The sequence below is a fragment of the Cannabis sativa genome, chromosome 1 (genome assembly GCF_029168945.1).
Source record: "Cannabis sativa cultivar Pink pepper isolate KNU-18-1 chromosome 1, ASM2916894v1, whole genome shotgun sequence".
Classification (NCBI taxonomy): domain Eukaryota; kingdom Viridiplantae; phylum Streptophyta; class Magnoliopsida; order Rosales; family Cannabaceae; genus Cannabis; species Cannabis sativa.
Genome location: NC_083601.1, coordinates 50,423,676 through 50,441,858, shown reverse-complemented (window position 1 = coordinate 50,441,858; position 18,183 = coordinate 50,423,676). Strand labels below are relative to the sequence as shown.

Here is an 18,183-nt window from a genome sequence, read left to right as displayed (position 1 = left end):
TTAAGTACGAATTTTAACCCACTAACTTGTGTGACAAGTTATTTCACCAAATGATATCTTAAATTTTTAAATTAACTTTTAAAATCACATATCATTTAACTAAGAGAACAAAATTGGAATTTTTAAAATCGAATAATCGAGTAGAGAGTTATGGCCATTTTAGTGCGAAAATTGGACTTTTTGCCACTATAAGGATATAGTTAACTGTTTCTTAAACGATAAATTGTTTCTCCTAGAAACTGGTTTACCGCTTGGGAAACAGTGAACCGAATCTCCCAGTGGCAGTCTCGTTTTTGTGTATAACAGCTAGTTTTTGTTTAAACACTGTATAAACTCATTTTTTACTAAATAAATTAAATTGGTTGAGTATTTATTTCATATACCTAACCTATTCAAGTGAGTTTAATGAGCTCCCAAGTCTAAAATCCAACAAACACTTTTCACACACTTTGAGCCAAAAGTTGTGTTTAATTTTTAAAGTGTGGTTGCTAATCACTCTAAGTTTTGTATTGTTTCATCATACTTTTAGAGTGAGTTTGCTTGTAATTTTAAATATATTTCCATATTGTGATTAAGTTGAGGTTGGCACAGGCATTGTAAACTACCCGGTTAGAGTAAAATTGTTACTACAACAATGTAAGAAAGAGGTTAATAGTCCTTGGCAGTGCAAAACTATTGTAAGAGATTTGGAAACACCTTGGTGAAAATTCCCCGTTGTAAGGGTTAGACAAGCCCGTTAACTTGGCTCGATAGTGGAACTCAAAGCTAGGTCTATAACTTTGAAGATCAAGAACGTAGGTGGCTTAGCTCTACCGAACCTTGTAAAAATTTAGAGTTTGTAATTTCTTAGCCTTAAACTCTTTACTTTACAAGTTTGATTATTTGCTCTATATAACTGCTTGCCATATTATTTGTATTTACTTGATTAAGTTGATTAATTACATAGTTTTGTGTCAAAAGTTTTAATTTATCAAAATTAGCTTAAAATTCTAATTCACCCCCTCTTGAAAATATATATTGAATTAACAATTGGTATTAGAGCAAGGGCTCATTTATTTGATTAGCTTTCACAATCTAGAGCATGACATTTCTTAGTAATTCACAAAATAATAAATTAGAAGGTTTGGGCACAAATAGAACACCATACTTCAATGGAGTAGATTTTTCTTATTAAAAAATTAGAATAGAAACTTACCTTCAATCTATGAATTTTGATTTGTGGCATATAGTGTCTAATGGTCCTTACATTGCTAAATATGTTATAAATGGTGAAGAAGTTATTAAAACTTATGAGGCATATGATAAGAATGATAAGAAAATACTTTCTAAAAATGTAAGAGTTTTTTTTTTTATTTATTTATTTATTTTTGAGCAAAAGATGATTTATTCATTCATAAACATTCAACATCAACAATAGACTTGAGTTCAAGAGGAGCAGTATGCTCACTAACAATACGATCTGAATGGTAACAAGACGCTCTAGCAAGGCAATGAGCCGCCCTATTAGCAGACCGTTTAACAAAATGTAACGACACATGACTAATACAAGACAGTAAATTACGACAATCTTGTACCAAAAAACCAAACTGCGAAGGCATCTGAACTGAACCCGTGACAGCCTGCACCACCACAAGCGAATCCGTCTCAATCTCCACCTTCGACCACCCCTTACGCTTGATCCAACTCAGCGCTTCCTTCACCCCGATAACTTCAGCAATCTCAGGCCCCACAACACCAAGCCTGCTACCCGAGATAGCTTCAATCATCTTCCCATCAGCCCCACGAGCAATACACCCAAAACCGTATCTGCGTTCATCCGCAAAGATAGCACCATCCACATTCACTTTGGTTGTGTGTAGCACTGGTTTTTTCCACAGCACCTGATCCGTATGAGGACCATAAACCAGCAGAGGGCCCTGCTTCTCTACACGAGCTGCAGTCCACTGTTGCAGCGTGGATCGGGCAGAGAGAACCACACCAGCAGCCGTCCTTTGTTTGCTCTTCCAAAAGGCATCGTTTCGAGCATTCCAAATGCTCCAACTTACCATTGCAGCATCTACCGAAACATCTACAGAATTGGACTCCAAGACCGTGGAAAACCAGCTGCCAAAATCAATGTTGATACCGTGATGCACATTAGGACTAGCTAAATTCCAACAGGATTGAGAAAAGTTACACTCCATGAGAACATGTGAAATGGTCTCATAAAAATTATGGCAAAAAGGACAAAAGAGATCCACATTAACATGTTTAGTACTCAGCTGCACTTTAGTTGGCAAACAACCAGTCATGGCTCGCCACAAAAAATGCAAGACTTTAGGAGGAACCTCCAAATTCCATAGTTTCTTCCAATTAATACCATCAAACAAATCGGACCAATTGCCTTGTGTAGATTGTAGCAGTTTGTAGGCGCTTTTAACAGAAAAGAGACTCGAATTTTCCAAGTTCCAATACCATTTGTCAACCGGCCTATGATCACTAAGTTGAATAGATAGGATTAAAATCTTATCTTTTTCAACAAACAAATCTTCGAGCACCTCACCATCCCAGGAATGGCTGTCCACACACAACAGCGATGCTACATTTTGATTGACAAGGCTAGGATGCACCGTTTCAACATAAGGATGAATAGGATCAGGCAACCATGGATCATTCAAAATACTAACCGTGTGTCCTGAACCAATCGACTTCCGAGCACCTTTTCTAACCACTTCCTGAGCTTCAAATATGCTACGCCAGATAAAACTAGGATTTTGTCCTAAGGAAGCAGATAAAAAGCTACCGTTAGGATAATATCTAGCCTTATACATTCTTCCAACCAGGGAGCTCTCATTGGTTAACAAACGCCACCCTTGCTTGGCAAGAAAAGAAAGGTTGTAATCACGGAGATCCCGAAACCCAAGACCACCTTTGTGCTTATGTTTTGTCAATCTCTTCCAACTCATCCAACTCACACCTTTACTAGAAGAGTTAGATTGAGATTTCCACCAGAATTTTGACATCAGTCCTTCAAGATCAGTGCAGATTTCTTTAGTAAGCAAGAACACACTCATAGCATAACTAGGCAATGCTTGAGCAACAGAACGAATCAACACTTCTTTACCGGATTTGGATAAGAACCGACTCTCCCAATTGAAAATCTTTTTCTTCATCTTGTCTTTGAGAAACCCAAGGATTGCATTTTTATTACGACCCATAGTACATGGTAATCCAAGATAAAGACTATTCTCAGGAGCTTCAGCCAATTGCAACATATTACACATTCGGGTGCGAGTATCAGCAAGAGTATTTTTGCTAAAAAAGATTGAGGATTTAGCAAAATTCACTTGTTGACCCGAAGCCCTTTCATATAACTGAAGGATCTGAAGAACACTTGCCGCCTCGTCATCTTTAGCCTTGCAGTACACATAACTATCATCTGCAAAAAGCATATGAGAGACAATGGGGGCGCCCCTTGCCACTTTAATACCCGAAATGTGATGACGAAGTTGATAATCCTTCAACAGAGAAGAGAATCCTTCTGCACAAATTAGAAAAAGATAAGGGGACAATGGATCTCCTTGTCTCAGCCCTCTGCCAGGGGTAATAGGTCCCATGCAATGGCCACCATGAGTGACCTTATACCTTACCGTACTGACACAAAACATGATCAAAGAAACCACCCTTCTATCAAAGCCCATACGCAGCAACACCGATTCAATAAAAGGCCATTTGACTCTGTCATAAGCCTTACTCATATCAAGTTTGAGAGCCATATAGCCATCCTTCCCCATTCTTTTCCTCTTCAGATAATGCATAATCTCAAAAGAAACCATGATATTATCTGATATCAATCGACCAGGCAAAAACGCACTCTGAGTTTCAGAGATAACATCAGGCAACACATGTTTCAATCTATTCGCCAACACTTTGGAAATGATTTTATACAAGACATTACAAAGTGAAATAGGCCGAAGATCAGTCAAAAGCTCAGCATTTTTCTTCTTAGGAATAAGAACAATATTAGTCTCATTTAAAGAAGGAGGGAAATAACCTGAAGCAAAGAATGACCGAACAAGCATCCGCACATCACCACCCACAACCGGCCATAATTTTTGAAAAGAGCCCGAAGTCATCCCATCAGGTCCTGGAGACTTATCTGGGTGCATTTGGAACAAAGCTTTCTTGATTTCTTCATCAGATAGTGGCTCAAGTAACATGGAATTTTGATCCTGAGACACCCTTCCTGAAACCGTAGCAACATGATCAACTCCCTCAACAACCCCTGGAGTAAACAGATCTTCAAAATAACTAGTAATCAAGCTCGGGAGGCCACCATCCCAAGTTTCCCAAACCCCAGAAGTAGACCGAAGCTTCTGAATGGAATTATTACGCCGCCGAGACGAAGCCATGGCATGGAAATATTTAGAATTTCGATCGCCTTCTCGCAACCAAAGTTGCTTACTCCTTTGTTTCCAAAAAATTTCCTTTTGCAATAACACATTATTAAAATCAACCTCAGCTTCCTTGTATTTTTGCACCGCCAAGGGGTCACGGCCCTTCTTCCATTTTCTCAACTCCGCTTTACATTTGGTCAATCTTTCTTGAAAGTTTCCAGAGTAGTCTTTGCCCCAAGTAAGTAAAACATCGCTGCAGCTTTTGATTTTATCCATAACGTGACTACCCATGTTAGCACTCCAAACATCCTCAATGATCTTATAACAAAGAGGCTCTTTGAGCCAAGAGTTCTCAAATCGAAAAATTTTGGCTTTGACAATTCCCAAAGGAGTGGTGGGAACTAAATGAATTGGACAATGATCTGAGGTTGTAGTTTCAAGATTCCATAACTTCGCGGACGGAAATAAATTCAGCCAAGATTGGCTCACTAAAGCTCTATCAATTCTCACTTCAATCCAATCCGAACTACCTCTTCCACGCTCCCAAGTAAAGGGATAACCACACAACTCCAAATCAATCAATTCACAGTCAGATAAAGTATCACAAAAACCATCAATTAACCAATTAGGATAGCTATTACCTCCACGTTTGTCGGATTGAGAAGTAACATTATTGAGGTCCCCAATAATACACCAAGGCAATACAGACTTGGCTTTTAAATCTCGAATAAGATCCCAAGTACGCTTGCGATAGCTTCTATTTGGTTCCCCATAAAGACCCGTCAACCGCCACTTTTGACCATTGTCCCCAACAATCTCCACATCGATATAATCCCGACCATAACCCAATAGTTGAGCTTCATTCTCATGCCTCCATAGTAACGCTACTCCACCACTTTTGCCTTGAACATCAAAAGAAATAGCCCCTTCAAAGCCCACGGCTACTCTTAACTTCTCCACAACCATACTTCTAGATAAAGTCTCACTTAAGAACACAAAATTGGGCTTCTTTTGGATCATAAGATCCTTCAAGAATTGAAAAGCCCATGGGTTCCCAAGCCCATGGCAATTCCAAGCTAAAACACTCATAATGTCTGGTGGGCTTGGAAACCAAGGCCCACCTGTTTCACATTTTTTGGCCCAGCCAAACCATCATCAATCTTCTCCACGTCAGCCATATCATCCACGCCTATCCTCTTTCCCATAATATCTTCCATCCTCCTTTTTTTCGTATCCAATAAACAATCAGTAGCATGCATATAAGGACTTTCCTTATTTATTTGATCACCACCAGCTTGCACACTTTCCATTGAAATCTTAGCATTAATGGATTGACTCTCATTTACAGGGATACTAACAGAGCCATTCACGCCAGAAACATCTCCATCAACCTCCATGATCTTCGACGCATTAACTCCCTGTCCACCGGAGCTGGTCTGACCGATTGCACCACCCTCCATTGCCGTCTCCTCCTCCCTTCCAGTACGAAGCCATTGAGCTCCAATTAAATAATTTTTCTTCTTCATCACTGCTCTTAGACCGATCCCATAAGGCTTTGCAGTTTCAGCAATTGGTTGCTCAAATCGTTTCGGACACAGACGCTCGGCATGCCCAATGATTCCACAAACAAAACAAAAGGTTGGAAGGTGTTCATACTTGAAATTAGCCCATAGCCATTCACTCGATTCCTTACTCAGCTTCATACGCCTTTTTAACGGTTTCTCAATGCCGATCGTAGCCCGAACTCGGAGATAGTCTCTCCAAATACCGCTAAAGTTTTTCGGATCCGATTTAACATATGTACCAACATACGCCCCTGCACTACGGACCACCTTATCCATCATAAAACCAGACCGTAAATCATGTATCTGCACCCACATATCAAGCTTATGAAGGCGCACACTTCGTGGTTCTTCACCTTGCTGTAATCGATGAAATACAAGAGGGACTCTATTAAAAGTCCAAGGACTCCCGTCTATCACCGCTTGGATATCCAGTTCATGGTAGAATTGGAATATATATCGATTAGTATCCAATTCTTTAACAAACACACCTTTGCCGGGTTGCCAAAGTGATGCCATCATATGTCTCATAGCATCAAAGTCCATCGTTCGTCCCGTTAAAAACTTACCCACCAAGCACCATCTATCATCAAAGAGTATCTCCTCTTCCTCATCATCCCCTGTTATCAGAATCCCCTCCTCATCTTCTTCTAAATTCAACTGATCATATTGATCTTCCAAAGCCACATCCGATCGACTCCCTGACGCCATAGTACGAAACAGAATTTCACAAACAAACAGACTTCTCAGAAAAAACAATACTCAACTTTCTAACATGTCAATAGACAAGACTTGCTTATCAACCATATAGTATTAGACATTAAAAAAAAATGTTAGAGTTAATATGCACTTATATGTGATTTAGATAGAGATATATTTAAAAATATTGAACAAGCCTCTACCGCCTTTGATATGTGAAAAATGCTTGAAGTTACTCATCAAGAAACTAGTGCTATGAAAGAAACTAAAATTCAAATTTATTTCACCCAATATGAAGACTTTAAGATGAAAGCGAATGAAAACGTTGCTAGCATGTATACTCATTTTACTACAATTATTAATGGTTTAAACTCTCTTGGCAAGGTACGTACTCAAAAGGATATGGTGTTGGATTAAAAATCCTATGTGGGCACATATGTATAATGTATATGCTATTATAAAGTGTGATACAAAATTAAGTGACCAATTATGTTATGGGTATCAAAAGGGTATTAAATTGTCATGGAAATAATGTGTAGATACCATAAGTTAATTTATAATTTGTTGAGGGGCCAAATTATAAATACCCAAAACTCATTCTAAGATGAGTCTATAAATAGGTAGTGGTCCCCAAGAAACACTAGGTTTTCTGTATTCTCTCCTTCCCCATCAGAGAAAATACTCTAGAAAATAGTGTATTCTTGGAAGATCAAAACCTTCTCTGCAATCTCCAACAATGGCTTCAGGTTAGTGCTTCCGCTCATATTTTATCATCTTCTTCTTCTTTAATTTAGCAAAGGCTTTATAGATTTATGATTCAGGATTTTCTATATTAAAGCACTTTTAGGAATATGTTTGGATCTGTGATTTATATATTTCTTTGAGTGTTTTATAAATCCTAACATATGGTGGACAAGATTTTGAGAAGTCTCACCAAAGCCTATTAAGAAAAAGTGGTTGTCATTCAAGAATCCAAGGATCTCTCAACACTTCCATTGGAAGAACTAATTGGTTCACTGATGAACCATGAAATTTTCATGAGTGCTTAAGAAGAAGAGGAAGTTGAAAAGAAAAAGAAGACTATTGCATTCAAGTCTTCCTCCTCCCATGCCATTAGTGAAGAAGATGAGGATAACCTATGTAATGACATGGAGGACTTGACACTCTTCTCTAAGAAATACAAAAAGTTTATGAAATTCAAAAAGAACTTTGGAAAGAAGCCACAAACAGGGAGTGACTCAAAAGAAAGAAAGAACAAATTTGATCCACCAATTTTCTTTGAATACAAGAAGTCTAGACACATGATAATGGATTATCCAAAGAAAAAGAAGAACAAATACAAAGGAAGGGAGATGTTGGTGAATTGGCTCAATAGTGATGAGGAGAACTTCAAAAATAAGGAGAAGAATGAAGTAGCAAATATGTGCATGATAACACTTGATGATGGGGTAAGCATTTCTAGCCAAAATGATTGTGATAGTGAAAATGATGATGATAACTTAGATATGTCATATGATAAGTTATCTAATTCATTTAAGGAATTATTTGATAAATTTGGTAAATTGCTTGCCAAAAACTAAACTCTTAAAAAGAAGACCCATATGCTACTAAAAGAAATTGAGATTTTAAAATTAAATATAAAAAAAAAACTTTTAGCTAATTTTCAATGTGCTTCATGCTCCTCATATAAGAAAGAAAATATTGATTTAAATGCACATGTGAAAGCCTAAAAAATGACATATATACTTTACTAGAGGTAAAAAAGGCTATGATCTCATGCTAGGAAGTTAATCGTGTGGTTTTGCAAAAAGTGATAGAATTAGTTCTATTTTAATTTATGACTGGTTTCAGTTATTTTGTATTATTTATTTTTATTCATTATGTTATAGAACCAATTCTATTTTAATTTATATCTGAGACATCTACTTCTGGTGACTTTTCTAATAACTTTTCCTGCAATGATGACTTTTTCGGTGACTTTTTCCGGCAATGATAGTTTTTTCGGTGACTTTTCCAATGATTTTTCCGGTGACAATAACTTTTCCGGTGACTTTTCAGGCACCAATGGCTTTTTCGGTAAAATCTATTATTAAAAGTTTTATCAAATTTATTTATTATTTTTTTGTTTCCCATATTTTAATCTCATATCTTTTTGTATTATTTATTTATGTCATGTAAAAATAAATTCCATTAAATTTTCTCATATTTATGAACAAACCCCAATTTTATTTAGTTTGTCCGAGATACATTACCTATCTTGATCTTTAGTCATGGTTGTTTTATGAGAAAATTACATTAAATATTAAATATGAGATTTTATAAAAAAGTTATAGAAATAAGACATCTATAAATTTACCACTCTTCTAAGGTATTTTTTCATATTTAAGATTTTTTATGGTATTTGATATGCCACAGTTCTGTAAACCTAACATCCAAAACCTATATTTCATATTTTTGTTTCTAGCCCAATTAATTTTATCTGTTTCTTTGGTTTATTTTGCATTTACATTTTAAGGTTTCTTTGAGACATTTACACCAATTACTATTTTTTTTTTGTTGTGACTAAGTTAAAAAAAAAAATAAAGAAAGAAAGCAACATTATAGTTCTAGTTGTTTGTGTAGGATCATTTATATATGTACCAATTATATTATATTTAATATATTTAAAAAAAGACGATAATGGTCTCAACTTCTATAATTGTAATTTGTAAAGCTGTTATTTTTATACTTGTGCTTCTTCTTCCAATTGAGACCATGCAAGAGAATCAACAATTGCAATGTGATAATCTCAAACTCATTTTCTCGTGGTAAAACACACAGACACAAACAAAATATTAACCCTAAACTCAATTGTGAAAATAAAAACTAATAGTATCTTATAGTATGTATGTACTTCTAATTAACATTAAAATTCAACATATATACTGCTGGTTAGTAATCTTTAATTTTATAGGTTTTTGACATTTAATTTATAAAAAAATAGTGATAAGTGAAAATATAAGTTTTGTTTCTTCTTCCCTAAAATGGGCTTATCTATAATAAATTGTAGAAACAACAGCTGCTACAGCTGTCTTCTTCTCTTCTCTTGTTGGCATTGCTGATGATTTTCTCATCTATCATCCATGACTTCTTTATCTTTCTCTCTCTCTCAAGTGTTGCCCTTGATCTCTTCCTCACTCTCTTAAAAAAAGTGAAAAAATAGTGTTGCTAGACGTTAACACCAAGTTATTTTCATTTGCTCATAGCTTAGTTTCTTAAATGTTGGTTTTCTAAATTACATAAGTAAATGCAAATGACATGATTAGTGGAGGTGCTCTGTGGGAACTAGTTCAGATTTCAAGAGACTGGTCCCGGGAGGACATATGAGCTCTTGCTCGTCGAATATTGCATTCAAGCACCACCTTCAATTCTGAAATGTGTCGACTACGGATATAATGTTGATTATTATGTAATTTAAGATGAATAGACTCCATAAAAATTCATTAGTGCATTGTGTGCTATGTTTTTTTTTGCTATATTGCATTATGTGTTGTGCATTGTGCATTGTGTGATGTTTTTTTTTCCCGCTAAATTATATTGTGTTGTTTTTTATTATATTTGTGATTAATATTTTTATTTTTATTTTTATTCGTGTGTGTGTTTTTTTTTCTTCATTTGGTTGACTGATGAAACTGATTTCAGTTGACTTCATTATTTATCATTTATGTTTTGTTATGATTTTTCATAAAGTCGAAACTGGTTTCACCGGATTCAAGAGTTCGAAACCGGTTTTATATGTTTTGAGAGTTCTATAATGGGGTTGCTCCATTTTATGATGTTATTGCATAATTTTTATTTTAAGTTACTTTTTTATTATTTTGTTTATAGGTTTGAAACTTGCATTTATAATTTGTTTTCAAATTATTGGTATGCATTGTGTGTTGTTTTGATTATATTTGTGATTAGTATTTTTTTTGTATGTTTTTTTTTTTTCCATTTGGTTGTCTGATGAAACTGGTTTCAGTTAACTTTATTATTTAACATTTATATTTTGTTATGATTTTTCATAGCGTCAAAAGTTTCACATGGTCGAAACTGGTTTCTTAGGTTTTAACTGTTCTGTAATAAGGTTGCTCTATTTTTAAGATGTTATTGTATATATATTTTTTAATTTGTATAAGATCAGTTTTATTATTGTATGATATTTTAACAACAATTTCTATTTTATTTTAAATAATTAGTTTCTGACACACATATTATTTTATTATTTTCATAACTACTTTTTTTTAAGTAATTAGTTTTCTTTTATTGTTGTTCTTAATTGAGTTTTAAGTTTCAATTTTTTTATTTGATTATTCCAGGAAACTAGTTTCTCACATTCCACAGTTTTTTTTTTCTTTTATGGTTTTTATTGTATTTTTGTCTCTTTAATTTTCTTTGTTTCCTTTTTTCTCTTTAATTTTAGTTTCTAATTCTCTTAGTTATATTTGTTGCATATTGTATGCTTAAATCAACTCTGATTTTTGAGCAAACAAATAAAAAATTAAATATCAAAATAGAAAATGAAGTTAGAAGTTTGATTATTAGGTATTGATATAAAATTTATATGTTCAAATCTGGTTTTTAAATTTATAAAAATTTGGTTATCAGGCATTGTGTATTTTTTATTATGTTGTTGATGAAACTATTTTTTTTTGTCTCTTTTATTAAAATAATTAGTTTCTTTTAATATTGATGAAACTGATTAATAAAGTAAGTATCGTTTTTAAATTATAATTTTTTTCATTATCTTATTGATGAAACTATTTTTTTATTATTTTAATGAAATTATTAGTTTCTTTTAATGTTGATAAAACTAGTTTCTAAAATTGATATTATTTTTAAATTATAATTTTTTGTATTATTTTTTTAGGATGATATTGATAAAACTGATTTTTTTTTACTACTTTTAATGAAATAATTAGTTTCTAACAAAAAAAAAACAAACAATAGTTTAAAAAAAACAGCTTTAGTTTCTGTAAAAAAAACATATTAATTTTTATTTATTTTAACGCTTCATTTTTTAAAAAAGAAAAAAGAAAAAAAAATACAAATTTATAGTTTTTTACTGCATTCCTTTTTTATAAAATGATTTTTTTTTTATATATATTTTTAAGAGCTTTTTTTTTTTGTAAAAAATACCATGTTTTATAATTAAGTTTTTATATCATATATATCAAAATTTATTTTTTTTTCTCATATATATCAAAACTTATTTTTTTTCTCATATTGTTGTAAATAGCACTTGTTTTATTGATTGAATATATTTTGTTTGTTTGTTAAGTTGTAATGGGAGCCCACTTCTGATTTGGGCTTTATTTTTCTTTAATCTCTTGGGACATTTTCTTCTTTCTTTTAGGGCCTGTTAGTTTTACGTCCCAACATATATGTAATGTCAAGCAAATATAGAAAAGAGATAAGTTGAAAAATACCACTTTTATTAATCAATTAATTAAATTTACTTCTAATTTTATATTTAGTTGAAATATACCTCTTTTTATATATATTGTACCCAAAATACCTTCACATAAGAGAGTGACATAGGGAGTATCTTGAAGTGACTGGGGTAAAATTAGTATAATATTTAAAAAAAAAGGTAAAAATGATAACTTTAAAAAAAGAGGGTAAAAATAAAAAAAAATAATATAAAAATAGTATAGAGTATAATTTCCTCTATAGAAAAGATACTAAATCCATCCAAATTTCATCAAAATAATCTCAACCTTGTGTACTACAAACAATGTCAAGAAATATATCAAAATCAGAGCATTTTATACACTGTCTTTGCCTTTGTTTTTTTTTTTTGTTGGTAATTGTAGTTTATAGTTTAATGAATTATATCACAATTTTTTCTTATCGATGGGGATAGTGGGTGGAGGCTGCCGTTGAAATGTACAAAGAGAAAAGGGTTAGCTCAAATGTGAAAGAAAGAAAAACAAGGAAAGAGAGCGAGTGGAACAAGTTACAGTAGGGGTATTTTAGACATACAACATTACCGGAGATATATAATAAGAAATTTTACTTACACTTTAAAAATTTATAAAGACATCTTATTTTAATAATTTTTATTTTATATAAATTTTTTATTTTTAAGTATACTATTTTTTTTTTAACTTTTTTTCTCTCATTTCATATTCTTAATTAAAAAGTATACCTATCAAATAAAAATAAATTATATTTTAAATATTATAACAAAAAAATTTACATAAGAAATTATATGAATTTTTTTTTTTAAAAAATAAAATATATATATATGAGTTAGAAAAAATTATAAAAATAAAATTAAAATAAGTATTAAAATTGATATAAAATAATGTGAGAATTTTTTTTTAAAAAATATTAAGAATAATTTTTAAAAATTATTTAAGTTTAGATTTTTTTTAATAATAAAGTATAAACTCAAAAATTATTTAAGTTTATATTTTATAAGATGCAAAATAGAACTCACTATATTAATTATACTCTCCTACATTATCCATATAAACTCAAATTTCCTTTAAAAATTCAAATATACTCGTTCTAGCATGTTCTGCAAATACATATTACAATAATATTATAATTTAAATACCCTAAGAAAATGAATATATGTATTATATAGTAGACATGACTTGTTAGGTAGTTAAGAGAATATAATATGATACTGAAGCCATTATATCCATATTCGATTTTAATTTATTTTTTCTTCCCATTATCTAATATATTTCTCTCTTTTAATTTGTTTGTCTCCATGATCTTAATTCGATCTGTGGAATAATTGAGAAAATGAAGTATTCTCTGTCTTATAGAGAGATTTTTTAAGGATATATAAGAACAGTTATTAATTAGTATGTAAGATCGAATCCAACTATATATATCCATTATAACATACATATATATAATATTTATATTCTCTTACGTTATATGGAGATACCAATTATAGTGTCCATCAAGATAGAAAGAATTTGAGTGTATTGATTGTTTAATATTTAATGAATAATAATGGTAACGCATCTAATTAGATTAATACACTATCTACATATAATATATATAATGATGTGTGATTAAGCAATCTTAATAACATAATTAATTAAAAGTGATGTGCACTCTACATATAATTTTTTATAATAAAAAGAGCATTGTTAATTGAACATTAGTAGTGTCTAGCACTTTCTAAATGTATCGTCTTGCGATTAGCTAGTAATATTTCTTAAAAATTATTGCATTAGGTTATATAAGACCCGATACTTATACTACAAAAAATTATTACTTTTAGTGACAATTTTTTAGACACAACATAATTTTTTATGACTAAATGTGACTTTGAATCACAACAAAATATTACTTGTGATGACTAAAACATAGTTTTTAGATAAGATATTGTCACTAATTTAGTTTTAGTCACAATAAGTATTGTAACTAAAAATACATTTACTCATAATAAATTGTAATTTTTGTGACTAATACTTTGAGTTACGTACTTATTAGTCACAATATAAAATAATAATTTATAATTAGTTATCTTTTTCATTTTTAATCATAAATTTTATTGTTACTAAAAATTAATTTTTTTTTATATTATTACTAATGGATTTTAACATATTTTTGTGTTTATAGATAATACCCATGTGATCTCCAAGGTCTCCTTGGTAATAATCATTGTATATATGGATTCTAAGCTGCTTTCAACGTGTACATTTTAAGAGATTCCATCTGATTATTATTAATTGATATTTTTGATATAAATTAATAACTATTAATATAAATACAAATATATATTAAGGTGCAACTTAAATAATGTGTCTTAGTAGAAAAGGAAAAAGTTTAATTAATGCCAAAAATCATCACTAGTAGTTTGACTATGAGTCCCACTTGTTCGGGACTCTTACAACATAGTTTCATGATCATATGACTACCTAATTTAATATGTATATGACATGCTTTTTTTTTTGTTGCTTTTTCTCTCTTTTTAAATGGGACCCAATATATAAATTATTGGAGCAAATTGTTGGACAATATACATTCCATAATGTCAAAAATGATATGCTCGAATGATTCATGTAAAGATTAATCATATAGAATGGGCAATGGGAAAAATATATATATTTGAACTCTTATTTAAAAATAAATATAATACTTTTCAAAATTAATAAAGAAATGTACAATTTAATATATATATTTGAACTCTTATTTAAAAATAAATATAATACTTTTCAAAATTAATAAAGAAATGTACAATTTAAAAAAAAAAAAAAACTTTTTTTGAGTTCTTGAGTTGTTTTTCTGTAGTAATTATTAATATTTTTTTTTATTAATTAACCATATTAACTTTGAGAGAAATGCTAAAATATAATAGTGGTGTCTAACATTTTTCTATGTGCTAATATTGCTATTGGTCTACACTACAAATTTTTTTACTTTTAGTCGCAATAAAATTTGTGATTAAAAGTATAAAAATTACTAATTATAAATTATCATTCCTACTTTATGACTAAAAAGTTTGTAACTAAAAGTATTAATTACAAAATCACAATTTGTTGTGATTAAATGTGTTTTTAGTCACAATACTTGTTGTGATTAAAACTAAATTATGACAACTTATATCTAAATATTATGTTTTAGTCATAAGTAACTTTTTGTTGTGACTAAAAAATTTATTTTGTGATTAAAAAGTTGTCACTAAAAATGATCTATTTTGTAGTGTTAACTATATATCGGGTCTCATAAAATTTAATATATAATAATTTTTAGAGAGTATCGTTAGCCGATTGTTAGGCGACACGTATAGCAGTGGTGTCTAATAACAATGCTATAACTTTCATCAATTTTCATCACATTGAAGATACGGTATCCCACTCCAATAAGATTTGTCTCTAGTTTTTACTTTTCTACGGGATTTCTACTTCTACCCTATACCTGCTGAAATTTTATTTCTTTACATATAAAACCTCATAATATAATCATTAATGCATTAATAAAAAATAAGTAAATATTCTTTGGTATATTTCTAGTGGTAATGGGCAATTTGAAAGAGAATATTTCTTAAACAAGGTGGATCTCTAGCTATTCTTGGCGTGGAGATTCTTTCTATCTTTTACAATTTGTACATGTATTTATATATTTTTCTTTTTTATTTGTCGTCTTCTAGGTTATTTGATGAAACACACAATTTGGGAGCAACATGCATTAGTGGTTGTCATTTTCAAATATATGTGTACAAATTATGACAGGAATGGCCAAGATGATAATGAAAAACCCAAATATTATTTAAAAGAAAAAAAGGCTAATAATATGCATGGAAACCACTAGAGAGCGGTTTGTGCTCTTAATCATGCAACAAAAATAAGTGTTGTTTCTCCACGTAACTATCATTGCACAATAAATATATATATATATGTTTTTTTGGTTGAACCATCTCAATTATTATTCTACTTGTATTTAATTATCTAAACTCAAATTTTAACGGTAAAGCTCTCCAAATTACTGATTGGTAGCAAATTTAAGGTGTCATCTATTTTACACAATTAATTGTCAATATAAACGGTTTATGTATACACTTTTATACACGCGTCACATTTATATTGATATACCTAATATTATTGTTTAAAAAAATATAAAAATTATTTCAAAATTAATAATAGTTTTTATTTTTTTTTAAATATTTCATTTTTTATTTTTATAATTTTATTTGACTTCAAAATAAATTTTAAAAATAATTATTAAATAATATTATTAGGTTTATTAATTAATATAAACGTGTCATGTGTACAAAAGTGTATACATAAGTAATCTATCGTGATACTTAACCGGATGACACTTTAAATTTACTACAAGTTAATAATTTGGAGGGTTTTACTGTATGAATTTAGAAGGTTAAAATACAAATAAAATGATATATAATTGAGAAAGTTTAACCATCAAAAGCTCTAAATATATATGTATATTATATACATATTATATTGCCCCATATATATATGTATATATGTATTTGCTGTGTCATTGTCGTATAATACGGAGACATGCACTGAACAATAATATGAAGATTTGAATTTTCCCACTACTACTTTGTTAGATACACATGTTTAAATATTTATCATTAATAATATTTTTATTTTATGCAAATTAAATAGATTCTGTATTAAGTTCTGTAAACATGGATGTGATGAGAAAATATTTCTTGTTTTAAGTTTCATTGATTTGGATGAGGATGACTTCATATTTGATCCTCTATCTACTTTGTTCCATTATTCCAATCTGATATTTTAGTACGCATTAATAGTATGATGGAATCAAAGTACTATCCAAACAAAATATTTATATTTATAATAATAATAATAATAAAAAAAAAAAAATTTGACACAACTTCTCTATGATCACTTCACTCTCAATCATGATAAGATTAATATATAGAAATATAAATATATATTAATGATAGAGTGGCATGTTTATACACACATATATTTATATAAGAGAACCTATACTATCTATTGATATGTCATTAAATATTGGATGCTCGATCATTTCATTTATCAATTTCATTTTCATATATATAAACATTAACAAAGAGAGATGAAGTTACCACATGTATCTGAATATTACAGATATATACATATATATATATATATAGAATAATATTTTTGGTGATATTGGTAATGTGTTGGATTAGCAACAACAGCTAATTAGTTACCTGTATAGGAAAAGCAACCAATGGGTATATTCGATAATGGGTGTGACGGTCACCACACTAAGTAATAACATGATTGAGATCACTCATTTGCATGTATTGTATTTTCTCTCTATATTATATGCTTGTTGACATCATAAGCATAACACTTTGCCTACTACTTCTTCCTAAGCCACTAGTACTATATATATATATATTCTTTTGTATTTATAACATGAAAATGTGTATATTCTACCTATTTTTTTATATTTAAATAAAGAATAAATCTGTCGAATAATGTATGTCATTTAATTTATAGATAAATAGAAATATTTTATTGTACTTATTGCCGTTAATTTTTCTGTTTTATTTTCTCAATATATATTAGCAGTGACGTTAGGCTTGGAAAACCCTCCAAAATAAAAATAATAATTGATCCTCTCTCATTGAAATTGGTCTTTTAGGGTGCCACACTTCTAAGGTCATTTTTAAAGAAACTCTAAAAATATTTTGCCGCTTAGGCCGGCTAACTGAGACTTGTAATAAAGTTTGTAAATATTTTTGGGATTCCAACTGTTGTAAAGTTTAAAATTATTACAAGTTTTATTTTCATTCACTACAAAAAATGTCACTTTTGTGCTGATAAAAGTTAGTATTGCGCTAGTAGAATTTAATTGTGATGTGTTGGCAAAAGGGGGCTGGCAAATCAATGTTGGTATTAGAACTTTTGCCAGTATAAAATGAAAAGCGCTGGCAAAAATAACTTTTCCCAGCGCGTAAATGCACTGATAAAAATTAGATTTTAACCACTGCAAATGTATGTTGGTAAAACTTTGACCTCTTTGCCAGCGCAGTTTGCGAAATGCGCTGGTAAAAGTAACTTTTACCA

At 30.4% G+C, this 18,183-nt stretch overlaps 1 protein-coding gene across 1 annotated transcript; it reads right to left on the bottom strand.

The window, feature by feature from the left end:
- Positions 1–5,461: 5,461 nt before the first annotated feature.
- On the bottom strand, positions 5,462–6,649 carry LOC115710373 (uncharacterized). Its single transcript, XM_030638744.2, has one exon. It carries the CDS (start codon positions 6,647–6,649, stop codon positions 5,462–5,464), a length of 1,188 nt encoding a protein of 395 aa, XP_030494604.2.
- Positions 6,650–18,183: the final 11,534 nt, after the last annotated feature.

What these genes read in the sequence shown, in the direction of transcription:
- LOC115710373 (XM_030638744.2), bottom strand. Translation starts at nt 6,649, where the DNA reads ATGGCGTCAGGGAGTCGATCGGATGTGGCTTTGGAAGATCAATATGAT.